Source organism: Nannobrachium achirus (genome assembly GCF_963921795.1).
Source record: "Nannobrachium achirus genome assembly, chromosome: 12".
In the NCBI taxonomy this organism is placed as follows: domain Eukaryota; kingdom Metazoa; phylum Chordata; class Actinopteri; order Myctophiformes; family Myctophidae; genus Nannobrachium; species Nannobrachium achirus.
Genome location: NC_137832.1, coordinates 22,375,975 through 22,400,392, shown reverse-complemented (window position 1 = coordinate 22,400,392; position 24,418 = coordinate 22,375,975). Strand labels below are relative to the sequence as shown.

The 24,418-nt window shown below is 43.0% G+C and overlaps 1 protein-coding gene across 1 annotated transcript in view; it reads right to left on the bottom strand.

The window, feature by feature from the left end:
* rimbp2b (RIMS binding protein 2b) overlaps positions 1-23,055 on the bottom strand; it is a gene marked incomplete at both ends in the record, with an annotated part of 127,062 nt that extends 104,007 nt beyond the window's left edge. Inside the window, 1 exon segment of the mRNA XM_080737949.1 lies at positions 23,008-23,055. Coding sequence (XP_080594075.1) covers positions 23,008-23,055 — 48 coding nt within the window.
* Between the last annotated feature and the right edge of the window lie 1,363 nt (positions 23,056-24,418).

Here is a 24,418-nt window from a genome sequence, read left to right as displayed (position 1 = left end):
TATGAGATCCTCGGTGCCCGCTGATGGCCTACTGGTCCAGGCGCATACCGATTAGGCATTGCCACATAGGCATGGATGCCTGGCGGCGTCGCCGGTTCGATTCCCGATCCGGACGACCTTTGCCGCGTGTCACTCCCCATCTCTCCCCCCATTTCCTGTCAGTTTTTACTGTCCTATCAATAAAGGCATAAAAGCCCCAAAACAAATCTTTAAAAAAAAGAAAGTAGTAATCCCCATCTCTCCCCCGCCCCATTTCCTGTCAGTTTAACTGTCCTATCAATAAAGGCATAAAAGCCCCAAAACAAATCTTTAAAAAAAAAAGAAAGTAGTAATGGGGAGGATTAGTGTGTGTGTGTGTGTGTGTGTGTGTGTGTGTGTGTGTGTGTGTGTGTGTGTGTGTGTGTGTGTGTGTGTGTGTGTGTGTGTGTGTGCGTGTGTGTGTGTGTGCTGTTCTTAGTATTGTGAAATGTTTTTGAATAAATAACATAACATAATAACAGATAATATATATTTTTCCATCTTTTTAGAGAGAAAAGGCCTGGGAGGGCCAGGTGGAGAGAGAAGCCATCTTCCCCTTCATTCTGTCCTGACTTCATGCCAGATCTAACAGTTCTAACAGTCACACCAGGGACTCTCAGTTAGGGATGGGACAATAAGCAATATTATCATTTAATGTCTTTGCCAAAAAAATAGCCGATCTACGAGTTTGTAGATCTGCTATTTTTTGGCAAATGTCCCGCCCCAGGATAAAGGATTTTGATTATCGCGATAATATCGTAAATCGCGATTTCTTTTGTCACAATAATCGTGATATGAAATTTTCATATCGTCCCATCCCTACTCTCAATCAAGGACCCACTGTGCAAGAGAGAGAGAGCAAGAAAGAGAGGGGTTGGAGGGGGGGGGGGAGAGAGAGGGGGGAGAGACAGAAACAGAGAGGGGGATAGCAAGAGATAGAAAGAGAGAAGAGAGAGAATCTAAAAAAAAACTGCCATGAGCACATTAATTCCGATCAAACACAGGCTGCATGTTTGTCTGCACACTTGGGGCCCCGACCAGATAAGCTGATTATGACACAAAATATTACATGCTGTCCTATTTTGCTCTGATCCAGTGTTATCGCAATGCACCTGGTAATACAAAGTCACTGACCTATGAAATGTCAAGGTAGACACGAAAGAGGGATAATTACCGGACAGACAGACAGACATGGTCGATCCTTCAGGTAGCTAAAAGAGCGCGTATCTGGCCAATAATAGAAATGTTGAAAAGCACGATTTGTTGAAGTAAAACCGAGGTCAAATAATTTCACCTGCAGTGCATGGTTCATGTTTGAACAACAGGGATAACAGTCCCCAATGTTCCCATCTACTTGACGTGTATTTGTGTGTATACTATCTAGGGATGGGACGATACGAACATTTCATATCACGATTATTGTGACGAAAGAAATCGCGATATTAATGCGATAATCAAAATCCATTATCCTGGTGAGCTTGTAGATCGGCTATTTTTTTTGGCAAAGACATTTGATAGAGAGTGAAAAAAGACTGTATCAAGTCTGTATATTATAAGTACCTTTTACCAATTATAGAGGGTTTAAGTGGTACTGGATATGCAGCTCGGCAAATAAAAGGTGAATTGATCCCAGTGCATGACGGAGGACGATATCTCGATAAATTCAATCTCTACGATACGATTATCGAGAAGTGCTTTTTAATCACGATACACGATAATATCGCTTATCGTCGCATCCCTAATACTATCATCTACACACAGTAAGTCATAACACATACAGTATCAGACGGTAGTGGCAATTGCATTACTGATTCTGTTCTGGTATTGGAATTCACATCACAGGGATGGCAGCTCTTTGAAGTGGAATCTGCTCTAAGTAGCATATGCTGCTCCGGAAGGCAAATGCCTCTTGCTTTTTCCTCAGATGAACGTCCTTCCCACAGTATGAAAAACTTAACTGCAAGCAAAAGACTAATTCTGTGCCGCCACTTCCCTCCCGTCAAAAACAGCAAGACGGTAAGTGAGAGAGAGTGAGAGAGAGAGAGAGAGAGAGAGAGAGAGAGAGAGAGAGAGAGAGAGAGAAAGAGATGCATGCAGCATAGAGGCTTTCAGGGGTGTCACAAGTGGTGGAGGGGCCTTAATTATTTTATACTTTAGCTATTGAAAAATAGCACATATACAAGCTCACAGCAAGCTCGCAGCTCGCTGCAAGCTCACAGCAAGCTCACAGCAAGCTCACAGCAAGCTTGTAGATCGTGAAAATGTGTGCAAATCTTTGAATATTATGTATTTTTTAAGCGAACATTTGTAACTCAAATTTTGCTTCTAGGGGGTCCCTGGAACTAAATATTCTGAGATGGGGGTCCGTGGCCAAATACATATCATTTTGGGGGTCCTTCACATGAAAAGGTTTGTGCACCACCGACATAGAAACATAGGTTTTTCAAAAACACCTTCAAAGACGCATTTTCAAGATTTTTCAAAAAATTGCAGATCTACAAGCTCGCAGCGCGGCACTCAGTGCCGCGCTGTGAGCTTGTATATCTGCTATTTTTCAACAGTTGAAGCACAAAACAACGCAGTGAATCCTTGTGCCCAGGGCCCGGAATTTGGTGCGACGACCCTGAAGGCAGTTTTACTGCAGGTGGAGAGGGGCCGTTGCTGGATGAAGAAACAACAGTGATTCCCCTTTGATGCTGTGCCAGACAGTCACAGTCAGTGTGTGCTGTCCAGCCCCGCAGGGAAGAGATGTACTGAATGCGAAGGAACAGCGTTCTGTTCCGTTCTATTCCATTCATTAAAACTCGTTTTTGGTTGTGTGCTTATTATCGCAGTCCCTTTCATCAGACAGCAAAACAACAGATGGAGCGAAACCTTGTTTTTTTTAAACCTCTTTTAAAACCTTACCCCCAAAAAAGAACCTTGTGTAGACTGCTAGGCCTGTCACAATTATTACTGTACATAATCGTCTAATCGCGATTATTTGACATAATCGCAATTATTTTGTCATAATCATCATAATCGTTTAAATGTTGAAGAATGTTCATATATTTTCAAACAATTTTCAAAAATGGTGGAAATAGCAGATCTACACGCTCGTTGTGAGCTTGTAGATGGGCTACTATCAATATTCTTTTTTTAAGCATTAAGTTGTCAAATTATGTCAGTAATTTCTTTGTATATTTTGGTTATGTGCCATATCTGCCACAATTTCAAAGTCTACAAGCCAAACAGAAATGTAATTGCCAACGACAAAAACACAATTAAATCGTTAATCGCAATTATTTGAGTGACAATTAATCGTCATGTAAGATAATCGTGCCAGCCCTGTAGACTCCTACAGTACAGGTATGTTGCGACAGGAAGAATCTACTATCTTTCTTCCTTTTTTTTTTGTTGGAGCTTGAGATAAATGGGTCCTGCTGATTCCTGGCAGTAAACCCAAACTCAGCACCGGGCTTCAATATTCTAGACTTGAGCCAGTCAACAACTCCAATTATCAGCACCGTGCCAGAGAGGTAGAACCCCACCTGTTACACACTACAGTAGTGATGTGACTGGAAGAGTTTGTCTAATGCAGGGGTTTTCAAAGTGGGTGACGGGGCACCCTGGGGTGCCGCGACGGCAGTCCAGGGGTGCCGCGAGATCATTTGATAATATTTGGAATTTATTTGGACACTTGAAGAAATATTTAGTATCATTTTAAACTTGAAGTACAAAGTTATTTTCAGTCAGTTCTAGAATGGCTGTAATCTCAACGTTTTCCTCGCAACATAATCACTAAAATATCGTCACTGTCGGGCAGAAACCTCTGTCGCGATGCGAGGCGTTGTGTGCTTGTAGATCTGCTGTTTTCACTAGTTTAGTATATTTTATAGATGATAAATACAAAACGAACGGTTTTGGACATACAAGGTTTCCACCCGACAACGACAATATGCTATAAATATAAGGTGCTGGGAGTGAAAATTATAATGTAGGGGTGCCTCGGATTAAACAAATATTTATGGGGTGCCCTGAGACAAAAAAGTTTGAGAACCCCTGGTCTAATGTAGGGGCTGTCACGATTATGACATTTTACATGACGATTGATTGTCACTCAAATAATTGCGATTAACGATATAATTGTGTTTTTGCCGTTGACAATTACATTTCTGTTTGGCTTTTAGGCTTTGAAGTTGCACATGGCAGATATGACACATAACCTAAATATACAGAGAAATTACATACTTGACAACTTTATACTTAAAAAAGAACATTGATAGTGGAAATAGCCGATCTACAAGCTCACAACGATGCGACGCGTTGTGATCTTGTAGATCTGCTATTTCCACTATTTTTGACTTTTTTCAAAATATATGAACATTTTTCAACATGGAAACGATTATGACAATTATGAAAAATAATCACGATTATGTCAAATAATTGCGATTAGACGATTATGTAATAATTGTGACAGCCCTAGTCTAATGGATTAGTACGCTAAATGCCTTATTTGGGGGGCATATTGTCCTTATTTTATCCATCTATTTATTTACATCTTAACAATTATCAAGCTAATGAACAAAGCTCATTAGTATAAATACTAGTGATATACTAACCCAAATGCATTTGGGTCTCCATCCGGAATCAATGGGGGAAAATGTAAAAGTCTCCACAGGGTGAATAATCAATAGAAAAAAAGGCATTTTGGGGGTGAACTACTCCTTTAATGGGCTAGAGTGAAAGGGTGTGGATGTAACGAGAGACAGGTGGTGCCCAGGAGGAGATAAAGAGGCTACACTTTCACCCGGCACGAGATCCTGGCACAATCACAGTGGAGACAGACGTCACCGCCGACCCATCTGGACGCTCTTTAAAACTCACACTCAATTACTGGTCATTACTGGAGGTGGGACGTTCACCAACGAATCCAGTCTTTTGAACGGCTCTTTGAAATGAACGATATGGGATCCGGTTCGCAGTATAGGGAGCCGTTCCTTAATGAACGGTTGTGGGAAAAGTACAAACATTCTTTACCCATTTCACAAGTTTTCCAATGAATACAATGTAGATTTATTTTTTGTTGCTGAAAATAGCAGATCTACAAGCTCACAATGCGTCGCAACGCGACGCATTGTGAGCTTGTAGATTGGCTTTTTTCAAATGGCAGAAATGTATCCTATGGCCAAAATGGGTTGAAGTGATTTGCAATCATGATCAAAATAACCAGTAACTAGAATGAGCCAGTCTTTTGAACGGCTCTTTGAAAGGAACGGATCCCAGAGATCCCGCTCACTTCAAAGAACCATAAATCCCATCTCTAGTAGAGATGGACCGATTGCAAAATTCTTGGCCGATACCGATCCCCAGGTTTTATGAAGGTCTGACCTGCCAAAACCTTTTTTTCCAGGCCAAGTAGGCCTACAAGACATACTTCAATTTGAGTACCAATAAGCTAGAAGAAAACTAATGCCAAATCAATCACAATAGTACAATATCCAAAATCACAGACAATATCCAGTCTAATATGACCGTCTGGACCATAGAGTATATATATAATAGAGAGCGGACGAGCCCCGCCCCCACTATCATTTCAATGCAAGTGTTCAGTGGCGTTTTGAAGCAACGGCTACGTGCTAGCATGTAGCTAATCCAGGTGCATTCTGGGGGAAATTGGCCACTATTAGAGACCACAAATGACGTCACGCTGCTCTCCGCTCACAGGAAGGATTGTCTGGAGTGGAGGGGGCGGGGCCAAAATGCGCGCTTAGGCTGCAGTTCCAACTTTGGTCACCATCGGGGTTGCTTCAAATCTAGCCCTGGGTTCTGGGGGCTTGGTCTGGACTAGGCAGGAGGAAAGCATGTGACGCATGCTTTTTTTCCCCTTCTTTTTGGAGACAACATTGACACAGGATTATGGAATATATCCTTACATTGCAAAGGTAATCAGCACCATCTGTATTCTGTAGGCTACCACTAAGTAGACTGGCTGCTACTTGCTAATGTTTACTTTAGTCACAGGACCAGAACATCATGCTGTGCAGTGCCATAGACACAATTGACATAAAACCGGTATTTATGTCAGTGGCCTGCCGATCAACGATTCGTCCGGTTTGATATCATACCTGCCGTTTTTTGATATTGGCCGATTCCGATTTCCATGCCTAATCTCTAGTCATTACATGGAGGAAGGAAGCAGGGACCCCCACAACCTTATCATAGATTCCATATATTTTCATGGTTTGACAGCACAATCATCAGTGTATTTTGAATTCATGTCAATTTGTGTTTTCAGATATTTAACCACTTGAACCGTCAATACTTAATAAACTTGACCTTTCACTCTGTACTTAGTCTGCTCTTTTCACCTCTACACCAAAGCTCTTTGCCGAAAATAGCCGATCGACCCACTAGGGTTCAAGTGGTTAATATAAAAAAGGAGAAAAAAACTTTTTATGACTCAAAGATTTGGAGGACCCCCTGTATTAACTCTGAGGACCCCCTAGGGGTCCCGGACCCCCTGTTGAAGACCCCTGACCTAAACCCTTAAGTGTAAAATCCACAATTCGACAGGAAACGGAAGCCATGGACACAAACTGATCTAATTTCTGCTCCGATAGCATCACACTGTGTGTGGAGGTTTATCGCTGTGCAGGTAATGAATTGATGCAACATGGTAATAAGGTACTCTTCCCTCTGCGGTACTTCCAGTCATTTATTTTATCTGTGCATCAGGAGGCCAAACGGAGAGTGACAGAAGTGCCACCTTGAAACTCAAGTTAATGGGGCAAAACGTCCACAAAACATCAAAAAAGAAGAAATCACACCTGTGCGAAGTGAGCAGTGCTCTCTTCGCATGGTATCAAACCTGATCACACTTGCATATCTCCTTGTATGGGCCGCTATGTCCGTGACATCAGTTATATCCATACATGGAATTCCGTGCTCATAGATAAATACAGTACAATACAAACATACATTAACATACTAGTAAGACATGCGACCAATTCTTGGCCATCTGGCCAGTGATGTATATCGGACCAGTTAACCATATGGAGATCCATGTACTGAATATGGAGATATGCTGTGAGAGCCCAAAAAAAAAGATATGGGCTTAATATTTATGACATCAGGGAGCTCCATATATGGGCATAAAAGGGATTCTGTTAGTGTGACATCACAGTGAAGCCAGAGTGTGATGTCAAGAGCGGCAAACCCATTCAGTTAGGAGTGGTTCCCCTGACATCACAGTGATGTCAGAGCGACAAACCCATAGAACCACGGTGTCAGGCGTTATAGACAGAGATACATACATATGGACAAGCTGTGACTATTCACATACTAAACTTGCAACCACAGTCGCAACAATACGTATACACACACACAAACACACACACACACAAAGCCAGACGTAGGAGCGGTTAGCACCGCTCAAAAAGAAGTCACGTAAGTTTTCACACACAGAAACTATGATCACATGCAAACAGTACAGGTCTGCAACAGTTAATTGAACTAATGGATTTAATCTATTGAATATATAAAAATAAGTGTGATTGTAATTTCTTCTTCTGGTGAACCTTACAGGAGTGTGTCTGTATTATGTGGCATTTCTTTTGTTTGTCCGATTAGCAATTGTTTCTAGGCTTGTAGTACTTGTGATACCTACAGATAATGTTCATTTGAGTATGCTGTAATCATAACCAGAGAATTGATGGACGAAATGACTCGCGGAAGCACAAAGAGGCTTTTTTTGTTATGTATTCTTGGTAAAGAATGAGTTAGCACTAGAATTCTGGGGCTGAGTGAAAAGGACAAGTATATCTAAATAGCTAAAAAATATGACTATGGGTTCGCACTTGTTATTTTATATTTTGTGTAGCAACAGGGAAACAGTCAACTGTGCTCTCTTATTTTAAATTCCACAGACATCTTGTGTTCTGTTTATAGGGAACTAAAGACTGTTGCTTCCCCATCCGAGCGCACTTGCCCGTCGGCGAATCTGAAAGCAAACTCCACCTGTCCCAACGTTTTACCTACAGTACTTGCCAGCCACAGGCAGTCAGGCAACCATTGCTATATATACACACTGCATATACACTATATACTGTAAAGCAGGGGTTCTTCAACATTTTCAGGCCAAGGTCTCCTTAGTTGAGAGAGAGAGATGAAGCAAGGACCCCCACAACCTGGTCATAGATTCCATATAGTTTCATTGTTTGACAGCACAATAATCAGTGTATTTTGGATCCATATCAATTTGTGTTTTTAGATATTTAACCACTTGAGCCGTCAATACATAATAAACTTGACCTTTTACTCTGTACTTAGTCTGCTCTTTTTCCCCTCTACACCAAACCTCTTTGCCGAAAATAGCCGATCTACAAGCTCTGTGAGCTTGAAGATCTGCTATTTTTGGCTACAGTTCTTAGAATATGGACACTAGGGTTCAAGTTGTTCATATAAAAAGGATTGGAAGTAAGAGTAGTAACTCTGAGGACCCCCTAGGGGTCCCGGGCCCCCTGTGGAAGACCCCTGCTGTACAGTATAAAGCTGCAGCCCTACTAGAGAGTGGAACAAACGAGGAGATGTCCCTGTCGAGGCACAATTGAAAACAAATGGGCTATATTCTCTACAGCAGTCCTGTAACTCCATGGTGGATGAGAATTGCAAATCCGAATCGAATTTCCTCTCAGCCCGTTTTCCCCATAAGCCACAGGGAAGTGCAATCAGCAGCCCTCCGACAATCGGCAAACCAAATTCAGCGGCATTGTATAAAGCCTATATGTGATCTCACCCGTGTTACAAATAAAAGAGATGAGTATCACCAAGGGAAACATCTTTTGTCAGCCCTATGCTGGCGGATGTGATTTGAGATTAGGGCTGTCACAATTATTACATAATCGTCTAATCGCAATTATTTGAGGTAATCGGAATTATTTTTGCATAATCGTCATAATCGTTTCCATGTTGAAAAAATGTTCATATATTTTCAAACATCACAATGCGTCGTGATGCGACGCGTTGTGAGCTTTAGTGTGGGCAACCTTCGGGGGACGCCACAGCTCCAGAAAACACCCACAAAACTCTGAAAAGTGATGACTCATCACTTTTCATCACTAAACCGATGGGAGCCCAACTTGATTTGGCCGCTGTGGCGACCCCGAAGGTCGCAGACTCGGGCGCCCTAGCTAAATCATTAGAGCATGCCCTGAGCTTCATCTGTGCAATATTTTGCACTTTTAGACAGATTAGCACGAGAAAAAAGCCCTAAGGCCTCCGACTAACATGAATGCTCATCCATACATGCATCGTTTTCTGAGGCCATTTCTAGCCCAAGGAATGTTTTTTGTGCAAAAAAAAATGCCTGCAATGGATTCAGCATCATGACAAACCCCTAGTTAGACCCCTCAGATCCTACTTAAATACCCAGAAAAAAAAGTTTTTCTGGGTATTTTCCTCCTGTATAGAAAGTCGATGGGAGCCCAACTTGATTTGGCCGCTGTGGCGACCCCGAAGGTCGTCGGCTCGGGCGCCCTAGCTAAATCATTAGAGCAATCCCTGGGCTACATCTGTGCAAAATGATGGGACTAAAACTAAAACATTTCAGATGACTAAAATATGACTAAAACTAAATCGCATTTTATTCAAAAGACTGCAACTAAAACTAAATCAAATATTTGCTGCCAAAATTAACACTGATACATGTGCAGTGGTACTGGAACTCACAATGAATGTCTGTGTCCTCATAACACTGCTGGTAACCCTGTTTACAAAGCCTGCGCGGAGCAGGCCTGGATTTATTATCACGTCGGCTTATTTCCTAGCTCAGTATTGTTGGCTCACCCAGTATAACAGTAAATAGCAAAGCCTATGGCATTTGGCCGTGCTTTATGGGTCAATGAGAGCATGGTTATTAACATACTAACCTCTAAACCCCCTAATTCTGATATCTTAATAAACAGATGTGCCATGCCCCGCATTGAGCTTGATTTGACCACATTTAAGCCTAATTCACATTTCGACAAACGCCGGCGACAGTGTCAACTGCAGAAATCGTTGTTGCCGTCAGGCAGAAACCCCTTATTATCACCCCATTTTGACTTTGTATGTTTCTTCACACATTTCGTCATACCTCAGTGTCGCACAAAAGTAGCAAAGTAGCATATCTACGAGGTAAAAACGTGTCAGGTCTCATTGTGTTTTGACCATGTCGATTTTTGAATTTGAATCCTTAAAAAGGAACGGTTTTCAGTTCCACACGACAGCAACGAAATGTAATGTTGTTTTTTTTCTGTTGAAAATCATTTATTTTCAGCAAGCAACACGGTTGAATATATTATATATATTTTGCAATAAAATGTAATCTATTTTTTTCTCTCGTGAAGAAAAAAAAACTCCCTTTATGCCAGCAGTCGTACTAATATATACTTTGATGAACGTTCACACGATGGTTGCCATGGCGTTTATGCTAGAAATGTGTGGTTTGTGTGCTACATACTGTACATAGCGTTTAGCCCTGAACTAAACTGAACTGATGATTGAGATGACAGCACAGGTTCTGAGATTAGATTAAGAGGTACAGAACATCTGTTATAGAACGGGTACACATTATTGTGTATCATTATTTTATGCTTTAACTATTGAAAAATAGCAGATATACAAGCTCACAGCGCGGCACCAAGTGCCGAGCTGCAAGCTTGTAGATCTGCTATTTTTGAAAATTAGAATTTTTACGCGATTCTATAAGTGTCTTTTCAATCCTTCTAAGGTTTTTTGAAAAACCCCATGTTTCTATGTCAGCAATCTGGCTAGCCATCGTCAAAGAAAAGGTCCTTTTCACTTAACTGGAGCTCAGTTGGTCTGTTCTTGAGAGACTACTATGTCAGTGGTTCTCAAACCTTTTCATGTGAAGGACCCCCAAAATGATATTTATTTGGCCACGGACCCGCATCTCAAAATATTTAGTTCCAGGGACCCCCCCAGAAGCAAAATTTGAGTTACAAACATTCGCTTTAAAAATACATATTCAAAGATTTGCACACACTTTCAAGACTTTTTCAAAAATAGCAGATCTACAAGCTCGCAGCGCGGCACTCGGTGCCGCGCTGTGAGCTTGTATATCTTCTATTTTTCACTGGTTAAAGCATTCAATAATTCTAGGCCTAAATGGGTTAAGAGGAAGCGCTACGCGCAAGGAAAGATGGCTGACAAACAGACAGAGGACAGAGCGCATCATAACTGTCGTGTTCCTCTGACCTTGCTGACCTGTTTTCACACTTCAATACACTGAGGCGAGGCCCCTGCTGCATGCCAACAGCCATCCACCGCACCTGGGGTCTCCTCCGCCAGACAGACTGATAAAGAAAATCTGGTATGCAACCAATAAATCAACGCTGCAGTGCAGACTCCTCCTCGGTTTGGGACAGAGGAGATATGGGAGAGAAGGACAACAACAACGCCGGGACAAGACAGACAAGGAGACAGACAGACAGACGGACGGACAGACGGAGAGGGAGGAAGAGAGAACGACGTGAACGAGAGAGAGAGAGAGAGAGAGAGAGAGAGAGAGAGAGAGAGAGAGAGTCACACAGGACGAGGGGAGACATAGACACAGAAGAAAAAACAGACACACAAGGGCAAAATAGAGAGATGAGAGGGAGAGAGGGAAAACGAGAATGACAGACAGAGAGAGCCAGAGAGAGAGAGAGAGAGAGCAGGGGCGTCAATTGGGTATGGCAGGGGTATGCAGCTGCCATACCCTGGGTCCAGGGGGGGGAAATAAAAGTTGATTTTAAATACAAATCCATGAATGTCTCTTTGTCTATCTGTGCTGGTTATTATGTTGTTAAATAACAGTAAAATAACTACAAATGCAAAATTTAACAAAATGGTCACTTTAACAAGGTATTATAAGTATATTCTCCACACTTGTATTCTCCCCATCTTGACAAAATGGTACCGTATATTCCCAGGTTCTGCAGGTCAGCTGCACAGGTGCAATGCATTATTGTTAATTGTGTCACATTTACTAACATGCCAAGTTTAGCTGCACTTGAACAACCGTTCCAGGCTGTCATATCCAGCCCAAGAAACCGTAGAAACGGGGAACAAAATAAAATGTACTTCTTAAAATAAATGTATCATGCCTGTTGCTAAGGTATGGCAACATGACTGGTGTCTTGCACACGCGCGAAGGCGCGTGTGCAAGACACACACGCGCGAAGGCGCGAGTGCAAGACACCAGTCATGTTGCCATACCTTAGCTTTTTTCTGAACTGACGCCACAGAGGGAGAGAGAGAGAGAATATGTGCTGGAATGTGATGGTAGTAGCTGGCCCTGCCCTGCAGCCCAGCGCCTGAATGAACAGCGTTGCGTAATGGGACTGCTTAGTGTGAAGCACAGCAGCCAAAGAGACCACTCGTCACTGTCCGGCAGAAACCTTGTTTCTCCAAGTTTCAAATTCGTACGTTTTTTTTTTTGTTTCCCCGCAGATTAAAGCCCTAGGGAGCATGTCGATATTTCGACATAACATTTGCTCTACGTCCCAGTATTTCGGCGCAGGTGAATGTTAACCTGGTGAAATGCTAACCTGCCGATGCTGGTGAATGTAAACGTCTATGCCTAAACCAAACCCTAACCTCAGTAACCCTGACGCTGGTGAGTTGCTAACCTGCTGACGCCCGTAGTCGAAATAATGGGACCTAGAAATAGCTTGATTTCCCAGAAGCCCTACATCATACGAAAGTGTCGCCCCAAAAGTATTTTAAATCGTTTTTGAAAATAGTAACAAAAAAGGACATACATTTTGGACATACAGGGTTTCCACCCGACAATGACGCACTATACAGCCTTCTGGGGGAGAGGAGTTATGTCAGCACTCAGCATTCACTCGCACACATACATGCATGCTCGCACGCACAGTCGCACACGCACACGCACACGCACACACACACACACACACACACACACACACACACACACACACACACACACACACACACACACACACACAATGAGACAGCCTTGTTTTGACACAATGTCCTAGAAGTAGCATATTGTTAATAGGAAAAAAACGGCGTGCTAGTCAAATCCAGACTGGCATAAGAGAGGGAGAGAGATCAAATATTCCCCTGCAACTGATGGGGACAGGGCCAGGGTGCTGAATGACCAGAGGGGGGGTGGCGCGTTGGTAAATAAAAGTACAACGAAGGAAAAAAAAGAAAGAAAAAAGCAGTTCCTGTGATCGTGATCTCACCTGACACCCGTGCTTTAGCAGTGGTGGAAAAAGTACTCACATTTTGTACTTAAGTAAAAGAATCAATATTGCACTGTAGATGTACTCAAAATGTACTTGAATAAAAGTATGAAAGTATTGGCATAAAAATGTACTTAAAGTACCAAAAGTAAAAGTACAAAATGTTTGAAAATAGCAGATCTATCTACAAGCTCACAACGCGTTGCATCGCACCGCGTTGTGAGCCTGTAGATCTGCTATTTTCAAATAGCCAAGGTATAGAATAGGGCTAAAGTGCATTAATGTATGTTTAATAATAATATAATAATTTATAACTGCAAAGTAACTAGTAACTAAAGTTTTCAAATAAATGTAGTGGAGTAAAAGTACAATATTCGGATCCGAGATGTAGTGGAGTAGAAGTAAAAGTACTGAAAACTGGAAATACTCAAGTAAAGTGCAAATACCTCAAAACTGTACTTAAGAACAGTACTTAAGTAAATGATTAGTTACTGTACGCCACTGTGCTTTAGCACGAGGGCCAAGCAGCCGCTATCAGATACAATAAAGGAACTGCATTCAATTAAGATCGGGCATGAGTAACTCTTTCAGATCAGGTTATGTAATCCTCAGCCTTCGGGTCTGTGGCGTACGCTAGAAAAATGGCGTCGGGCAGGGACGTGCTGGGCCCCTGATTCAGCCCGGGAAAAAGAGTTGGAGAGGCCCTATTTTTTTTTTCCGTCGTTGTCGGGTGGAAACCTTATATGTCCAAAACCGTTTGTTTTGTATTTATCATTTTAAAAATGATTTAAACTAGTGAAAACAGCAAGTTGTGTGCTTGTAGATCTGCTGTTTTCACTACTTTTGTGCAAGCAGGGCTTTGAAAAAATGTATACATTTTAAACTTGGAGATACAAGGTTTCTGCCTGACAGTGACGATTTACTTTGTTGGCCGCCCAGCCCCCAAAATGGAACGAAGGCCGACATTTTATCTTTATTTTATTCCTAATGGCTGGCCTGGACCGGCCGGGAATGAACCGGCCGTTCGGGAGTTGTCCCGCTTTTCCCAATGGCCAGCACGTCCCTGGCGTCGGGCTCCGTCCCGGGCTTGTGTTTTCTGCCGCACGTACATACATGAACCATTAATCGCGCTCCGTCTCTCTGCTCTTTCCCCCGTTTTCCAGAGAAGCAGATTGGCCCGAGGGCAGAGGACCTACAGCACTGCAGCACGTGCAGACCGGACCTCAACGTCCAGGGGCGTCACATGGGGGGGAAAAGTGGGACCGAGTTACTAGGGCCCAAGGTGGAGGGGCCTTAATTATTTTATACTTAAAGCTATTGAAAAATAGCAGATATACAAGCTCACAGGGCGGCAACAAGTGCCGCGCTGCGAGCTTGTAGATCTGCTATTTTTTGAGAAGTCGTGAAAATGTGTGAAAAATCTTTGAATACGTGTATTTTGTTTACATTTGTAACTCAAATTTTGCTTCTGGGGGGGGGGGGGGGGTCCGTGGGCCAAATACATATAATTTTGGGGGTCCTTCACATGAAAAGGTTTGAGCATCACTGACATAAAAACATAGCTTTAAAAAAAAAAAAACCTTAGAAGGATTTGAACACGTTTCACGATTTTTCAGAAATAGCAGATCTACAAGCTCATAGAAAAACAGCAGATATACAGCAGATATACAGCGCGGCACCGAGTGCCGCGCTGTGAGCTTGTATATCTGCTGTTTTTCAATAGTTAAAGCACAGAATAACGCAGTGAATCCTCGTACCCCGGGCCCAGAGTTTGGTGCGACAGCCCTCTCAGCGTCGCTAGGAAATGTCACCCAGCGTTGGCTCACTCACTGGAGGGCAGCCTACAGTGACAGCCGCGGCATGGGGATCATGAGGACAGTCTATAAATGGCCACTTTACACCCAGTTCTTTAAGTATGCCGTGTCCGTTAATTCATGTCATTGGCGCGTCGTCGCTCACTCTGCCGAATGTAGGCTCCTACATTTTTAAAGTGTCATTTAAGGTCTTGACTCCTTGGCCCCTATTTTCGTCCATAGCTGATCTACAAGCTCTCAACGTGTCGATGTAGATCGGCTATTTGAAGTATTTTAAAAATGTTTTTCAAAATAGTAAAAAAAAAGCCAAAGAAGTTTAGGGATAAGTGGTAAGGCATGGATGCAATTATAGCTCATTGTCTTTCTCAGTAGCAGTGACCACGGGAGCGTGTCGATAACATTTTGTTCTACGTCCCAGTATTTTGATGCGAGTGAATGTTAACCTGGTGAAATGCTAACCTGCCGACGCTGGTGAATGTTAACCTCTATGCCTAAACCTAACCCTAACCCTAACCTCAGTAGCCCTGGCGCTGGTGAGTAGCTAACCTGCCGACACCCAGGGGCGTCAATTGGGTATGGCAGGGGTATGCAGCTGCCATACCCTGGGTCCAGGGGGGGAAATAAAAGTTACTTTTAAATATAAATCCTTGAATGTCTGTTTGGCTATCTGTGCTGGTTATTATGTTGTTAAATTACAGTAAAATAACTTTAACAAGGTATTATAATTATATTCTCCACACTTTTATTCTCCCCATTTTGACAAAATGGTATATTCCCAGGTTCCGCAGGTCAGCTGCACAGGTGCAATGCACTTGAACAACCGTTCCAGGCTGCCATATCCAGCTCAAGAAACCATAGAAACGGGGAAAAAAAATGTACTTCTTAAAATAAATGTGTCATGCCTGTTGCCAAGGTATGGCAACATGACTGGTGTCGCGTGCGTGCAAGACACCAGTCATGTTGCCATACCTTAGCTTTTTCTGAACTGACGCCACTGGATGTAAAATGCCCCCCCAGATAGGAACATCTGTTGCCTGGAGGAATGTAAAGCACATTCTGGGGTTGTGTACAAAGCTGCAGCTCAAAGACCAGCTCTGCATTGCCAGCGCTGGTGGGAACCAGGCACGTGCACACATAGCCATCAAAAGGGGGCTTGAGCCCCTGCCCTTTTATTCGTCTGTAAAAAGTGCCCTCTCCAGACCATGAATGCAGTTTTTTTACTATGGTGAAAGAAACGCAAATGCCCCCTCTTTCCATGCCATACCCGAAGGCAGCATTCAAGAGAATTGCCTCGTCCAAACTCTCCTGAAATTGCATGCAGCATCTTATGTTAGGAAAGAATTGCCCTCTCTGTGTAGAAATCTACGCCGTTACGCCACATCTCTAGTATTGACTTGATTATGCTTCGTTCAGTGTGGTATCACACACCGAAGATAGCCGACCTCCAAGCTCGCGACGAGTTGTGAGCTTGGAGGTCTGCTATTTTCCAACAAAAGGACCTTTTTAGAAATTTCAGCCCCTGCCTCTCTAACATTCTCTGCACGTCCCTGGAGAAGAGTATATGGCGTGTAGGTATTCCCGGAGAAGGCAGGGAAGCACCGATAGAGCAGGTACATTACAGTTACAGCAACATTGCCTACAGGAATTCTATGCATCGAAGGCACATCAAAGAATGCATCTCTCTCTCTCTCTCTCTCTCTCTTCTCACACACTCTCTCTCTGGGGCGCTGGAGAAAAGACTTCTGCAGGGTGTGTTGGAGTGTGAGTCATCACCAGCAGGGGCGTCACACCAAATTCTGGGCCCCGGGTACAAGGATTCACTGCGGGCCCCCCATGAATGTTAACTATTGAAAAATAGCAGATATACAAGATCACAGCGCGGCACCGAGTGCCGCGCTGTGAGCTTGTAGATCTGCTATTTTTGAAAAATTGTGAAAATGTGTGCAAGAAACCTATGTCAAGGACCCCCAAGATGATATGTATTTGGCCACGGACCCCGATCTCAAAATATTTAGTTCCAGGGACCCCCAGAAGCAAAATTTGAGTTAGAAATGTTCGCTTAAAAAAAATACATATATTCAAAGATTTTCACACATTTTCACGACTTTTCAAAAATAGCAGATCTACAAGCTCGCAGCGCGGCACTCGGTGCCGCGCTGTGAGCTTGTATATCTGCTATTTTTCAACAGCTAAAGTTACTAGGGCCCCTCCACCTTGGGCCCCAGTAACTCGGTCCCACTTTCCTACCCCTTGTGACGCCCCTGATCGCCAGTGCAGGGAGAGAGAGAGAGAGAGAGAGAGAGAGAGGGAGAGAGAAAGAGAAGTGGAGAGAGGCATTCTTTAAATCAAAGGCAGTGCTTACAGCAGCAATGCAGCAGGGAAACACCCTAAGCTGGAACTAAACCCCTTTAAAAAATCACACCCGTGTGAACTGAGCGGTGGTCGTGGAGGCTGCGCAACAGCAAAACAAATATATATATATTGTGTGTGTGTGTGTGTGTGTGTGTGTGTGTGTGTGTGTGTGGGTGGGTGGGTGTCTGGCCTGGCCTGGCCTGAACAACAGCGCCCCTCCCTTAACATGTGTGGTCACAAAAGGTACTACATACAGGCTACATACAGACAGACACGCATACAGACAGACAGACAGACAGACAGACAGACAGACAGACAGACAGACAGACAGACAGACAGACAGACCCACACACACGGCCACGTATAGGAGTGTTGTGACCACCGCTCAAAAAGGGGGCTAGGATCTGGCGCAAACATCAAGCAACATCATAGGTAATGCATGGCAGTGGCGTCAGTTCAGCAAAAGCTAAGGCATGGCAACATGACTGGTGTCTTGCACGCGCGCCTTCGACACCAGTCATGTTGCCATACCGTTTCTACGGTTTCTTGGGCTGGATATGGCTTGTTAAAGTGACCATTTTGTTAAATGTTGTTGTTATTTTACTGTAATTTAACAACATAATACAGATAGACAAAGAGACATTCATGGATTTATATTTAAAAGGTAACTTTTATTTCCCTCCCTGGACCCAGGGTATGGCAGCTGCATACCCCTGCCATACCCAATTGACGCCCCTGATGCATGGCCTCCTTCCCAGGTGATACAAGTAAGGCTCTGTGTTGCGTAACGGCAGGGTGCCACCGTGCCATGAAGACCACGGCGGGTGCTATGGTCAAAATTAGGGATGCACGATTAATCGGGCCTTTCATATCTGCATTGACAATAGACCAAATTCACAGCCCGCCCACGCATGCGCACTCAGCAGATTTCTCAGCATCCCTCGGGTGCTGATGTCAATTTAGAAGGGGAAACTATAACAGAAATAGCTGGACTTAAAGCCAACAAATCATTATTTCGAACGGTAAAGTAAATTATACCGTTTTGCACCTTTTACTATCTTGTGTTCTTGATCATGCTAGCCGTATTTTATACATTATTATTCGGAAATTGCATTAAATTTGCGATTTCTGTGTTAACTCTATGGGATATTAGTAGTTTTTCCCCTACTACCATGACGTCAGCGCCAGGAAGTTGCGTAACGTGAATTCGGTCAATATCGGCCATAAAAAATGCATTATCGGTATCTAACCGATATCAAAATAAAAGATTGGTTTAGCCGATATTTATTTTTTATAACATTCACATTTGATCGTGAAGCTGAAAAAGCCGAAAAGAAAGGATTTTTTTAAATAAAAATATTAAATTTAGATATTTTCAGTGTCATATCTGTCGATAACGATTCCTATAAGATATATATTGCCTTATCTATCTATAAATGCGACAAAGAGACAAAGACAAACATAAGACAAGCAACAAAGCGTGGGACTGGGAGGATGACTTGAATGATGCAGATTTAAGCAGGCTGCATATTCTGCTTAAAGAAGAAACAAACAAAAAGCGACAGAGATCTCATATATGGGCATAAAATGGACGCAGATAAACAGATATCTCCATATATGGCATATATGGGCATAAAATGGACGCAGAATCACAAAGATCTCCATATACGGGCATAAAGGGACACAGACAGATACAGAGATCTCCATATATGGGCATAAAATGGACGCAAATAGACAGATATCTCCATATATGGGCATATATGGGCATAAAATGGACCCAGAACTATATCTGCAGTGATCTCCATATATGGACATAAAATGGACGCCGACAGATAGATATCTCCGCAAACAGATGGTCAAAACGGGTCCTATGACAACAGGTATAATGGGGTTTGCATTAAAGGGCGGGGCATTCATTCCCTATTTACATCGTTCCCGAGTTGGCCAGGTCGCCGACTAGACGCAGATAGATACAGATATCTCCATATATGGGCATAAATGGACACAGGCAAACAGATGGTCAAAACGGGTCCTATGACAACAGGTATAATGGGGTTTGCATTAAAGGGCGGGGCATTCATTCCCTATTTACATCGTTCCCGAGTTGGCCAGGTCGCCGACTAGACGCAGGGCCGCCCAAAGGGCGGCCCAGCTTCTAGTAATATAATAATGTAATACATATCGGTATCAGTATCGACAGATATGAGCTTGTAAAATATCTCTAGTCAAAATAAAATATATCATTATAATGTTTGTTTTGTTTGTGTGTGAATGTCCATGTGGGAGAATAAGTATTTTATTTCTCCATTGCACAGAATGGAGAAAATTGAAGAATGGAGAGGTCTGCAGGTCTTGAGTGGTCTCGTGCAACATTGTAATTTTTTGAGATAATTTGATTTTCATGAGCTGTATGCAGTATGAGCTGTATAAAAAAAGGGTTTTGAAAATGTCACTGCATGCACAATGTATCTAGAATATGTGAAAGTTTAAAATGTTAATTAAATTAGGGAAAACAATGAACTTTTCCACAATATTCAATTGTTAGTAGATGGATCTGTATGCTATAACACAATATTGCAAATAGTCTCGTATCACAATACCGATATAACATGAATACGTTGTCCAGCCCTACCACAAGGCGATCCAGTCATCAGACAGTGTATAAGGTTGGGCCACGGCTTCAGCTTACTGTTTCAATAATGGTGACTTTCCATTGACACCCCTGATCATGTTACCACAATGACGACAGCCTCACAACAACACACAAGGAAATGACTGGCCATAGACTGACTGCAGAACAAAATACTCTTTCAGCTACCAATATTTATTTGACTGTCTATATCAAGGGTCTTCAATGGGGGGTCCGGGACCCCTAGGGGGTCCTCAGAATTACTACAGGGGGGGCCGCCAAATCTTTGTGATAGGATCGTTCTTTTGAATTAACAACTTGAACTCCTCGCATCCCTATTCTGAGGAGAACAAAAATAGCAGAGCTTATAGATCGGCTATTTTCGGCAAAAAGGTTTGGTGTAGAGGGGGAAAAGAGCAGACCAAGTACAGAGTGAAAGGTCAAGTTAACTAAAAATACAAATCCAACATAGACTGATGACAGTGCTGTCAAACAAGTCTATGAATCCATCTATGAAATCGATGAAAATCTGCATCACACATATATCCAATATGTAGAGGGGGTCCCTGCTGCATCTCTCTCTCAGCTAAGGGGTCCTTGGCCTGAAAACGTTGATGACCCCTGGTCTATATCATTGAAGGAACGACAACATACGCAATGATACAAATACCTATAACGTATTAATTCTTGGTGTTTGTATTTTCATTTTCTGGAAGATTTAAGGATGTCATTTTAAAGGGTTATACTGTCACCTAAAGGGGTTGAGGGGCAGATTACACTGTGACATGAGCTTCTCTGAAAACGGTCTGAAACAGTCTGAAACTCATGTCACAGTGTAATCTGACCATCGCCCCCCAACAACAACAACTGATCAGTACAGTAAGTTGTCATACAGTCAGGCTATGCAGACAATTAATTTGATTGGCTTATACAATTGCGCATCCCCACAATGACATCATAAAAATATATTTTTTTTAAAGATGATTCTTAAAGTGACAGTAACCCTTTAGGTGACAGGCCCCCTTTAAAGAGGCAGTGCCATAGTTTTGTACTTTTTCTGGTTTTCATGTGTCTAGGAGGTTGACAGTACTTTTGCATCGCCAATTATGCATTGCCTTTCTATTTGGGTTTTAGCTGGAGGATGCCACCTTGTGGGGTCAAACGTGCCGGTCCAAAAACACAGATACTTATTACATCACAGAATTAACCCCTCCCCTAATTACCATTCACCCAACATACGTGGGGGTGGCTAACTTCAGCTGGGTCACCAACCACCATGACAACCACGCATACCAATGAACTGGTGGGTGTGGCCACATAAAAACATAATTTTAACTCTTTCTGTACACTTTTTTGGAAAAAATCTTCCTCCTGGTATAATCATAATACCTGATAATCATGGGGGAAAAATCATGGCACCCGCACTTTAAGGAAAGGCAGAATGCCAGCAGTTGTTGTGTGTGTTATTGCTGAGTGAATGGACAGTGCTCAAGGAGGACAGTAATGGAGCCAGTGAATTAGCTTGGCAACGCTTACCATAATAATACGTTGCAGCATCATAAAAACACAAGCTGCCACAATTCAATTCAATCCGCTTTCACTCCCTGCCATCATCACTACTGCCTTCTCTCAGACTCTCTCACCAACACTGTGCTGTAGGGATGGGACCATACGCCATGTTATCGTTTATCGTGATAAAAACAAAAACACTCACGATAATCGTATCGTGGAGATTTAATTTATAGTGATGTCATCCTCCGTCATGCACTGGGATCAATTCACCTTTTATTTGCCGAGCTGCATATCCGGTACCACTTAAACCCTCTATAATTGGTAAATGGTACTTATAATATACATACTTGATACAGTCTTTTTTTCACTCTCTATCAAATGTATTTGCCAAAAAAACAGCCGATCTACAAGCTTACAACGCGTCGGCAAATGTTCCGCCCCAGGATAATGGATTTTGATTAGCGTGATAATATCGTAAATTGTGATTTCTTTTCTAATCGTGATATGAAATTTTCATATCGTCCCATCCCTACTGTGCTGTACTGCATCCACCTGTTTCCGCGAGAATTTACTGTAGCATTATTAGCGGGACACTTCCGGTTAACAGCAGACATACAAGCTCATGTCGCGTCGCACATGCAACCGTTGTGAGCTTGTAGATCACTCTCGGCTGCGGCGCCGGAAGCTGCCTGCACATTCCGCGCAATGCACGATGGAATGTTGGAAAGTTGTGGATAGAGTAGACAAACTCCCCCTTTTTTCCTACATGGTTGTTCAATTAAAGCTGCATTGTTCGTTTACATCCATGAGGAAATTTCTTGAGTGGGGAAAAGAAAACCTTTCGGGAAATACAAAGCATTGTCTGCTAACCAGATGGACGAAAAAAGACACAATTCCACATTAGAAGACACTCGAAATAGATTTTTTAAGCGAAGACAATAAGACATTTCCGCACCACAAGCACAGGTGCGAGACGAAAGTATGAAGGTGGACTTCTACAGTATGCTGGATACGACAACGAACAAAACGTAGCTACTGTATAATACAGATCCTTCTAAAAAAAAATTGAATATTGTGTAAAAAAAAGCATTGCAGATGCCATAGTAGCCCAACTGTGTAAACTTCCTACTGGACTTCAAGAAACTCACTTCAGAAGGTTGACATTTCTCTATTATAAATCCTTGTTTTGAGTGCTCTCGTGTAATATTGTAATATTTTGAAATATGGACTTTTGATATTCATGAGCTGTATGCCATAAAAAGTCAACATTTCAACAGAAAAGGTTTTGAATAATTCACTGCATGTCCAATGGTTCTGGAATACATGACAGTTTCAAGAAATATATGAATGTTTCAAGGAAATTTACTTTTACACAATATTCAAATTTTTCGAGAGGGATCTGTATATTCCCAAGCATTCTCTCTCTCTCTCTCGCCAGCCTTACCTTCTCCCACACACAGACAGTGCAGGACTGAAAAACGAGTTCCCTCATTTCATTTCCAGTGGAACAACAAGAAACAACAGCGAGCATCCAGTCGTCTCCAGAAGGCTGTCAGGACCAGAGGCTGAGATGGAGTGATACCTGCTTCTCTTAACAGAAGTCTGACACCACCGCCGCCCGCGCGAGACGTTGCAACCCTATCCCAGAACTTGGGTCTGAAGCACCATGAAGGCATCACGCTGCTACCCGAGCCTGCTGATTGAATTACAGCACGCTCTGCCTGGCTCTCTCAGGCAGGGCGTCGCACCAAATTCTGGGCCCCGGGTACACGGATTCACTGTGGGCCCCCCATGAATGTTCTTCATATAGAGCATCGCAGCGGAAGTGGTTTCCACTTAAAAATCGTCATTCATTTTCCCCATAGACTTTTACAAAAATATTTATAACAATTATGTTAAGCCTAGAACCAAGCTTTCCAGGATGGCAGTGAATCATGACCATACAACCTTTGATCCTATGTGAAAATATATTTTAATATTACATTATTTGATATACTACATTTAATAACTAACCTTTGTTTAGCGATTTTCAAATTGTTCTTTTCATAGAAACAAAGGTTGTATGGTCATGATTCACTGTAGTACAGCGGATAATAGGTGCAATCGTTCACTCGGTGATACAAGCGTGAAAATTGGTACACATCATCTTTGGAGGCCACTCTTCGATTGAAGAAACCGGGCCACTTGAAAATCAAAGATGGCGGCCCCCGAAATCCAAGATGTCCGTCCAAAAACGTGTTTTTTCTTTTATAAATTGAGCGCAGGAAGTCATGACGTAGCTAGTTCAGGAGGGGCGAGCTAAGGGTTGACAGCGCGCCGGGGGGGCGGGGGCCAGCGGCCTCAGCCCCCCCCTTTACCCAGAGTACATTAGACCTAGCTGCACAGCTATAGTCAGTTGCTAAGCTCAACGCTGCCACGGAGGTCGCTGCTACGAGAGCTAATCGCTACAAACGTTGCCACGTCGTCGGGAGCTGCTACCAGGCTAGCCAGCCTGCGCGGTCGCTGATCAGTAGATCAATGAGGTGCTTTTTCTATTTTGTTTATTACTTATTATTACTTCTTAGTCCACTCACCATGTCGGGAAGTTCTCAGTCGGATCCGGAAGACCCCCAGGGTGAGGGAGAGGAAGTCGAGATGATCCCGGACTCCGGGGTCCCACCAGCTCAGCAGGAGGAACCAGCTACTCCTCGCAGAAGTCCTAGGCTGCACCAGTCGCTGAACCCATCGGATTGGCCAGTGCATAGGATCCTGGATGAGCTGTATGTAAACGGGTTGTCACCCCCGATGGGGCTCGGCCACGAGGGGTTGTTCCAGTTTATGTGCGCGGCGCGCAAATCAGCCGGCGAAGAGCCCCC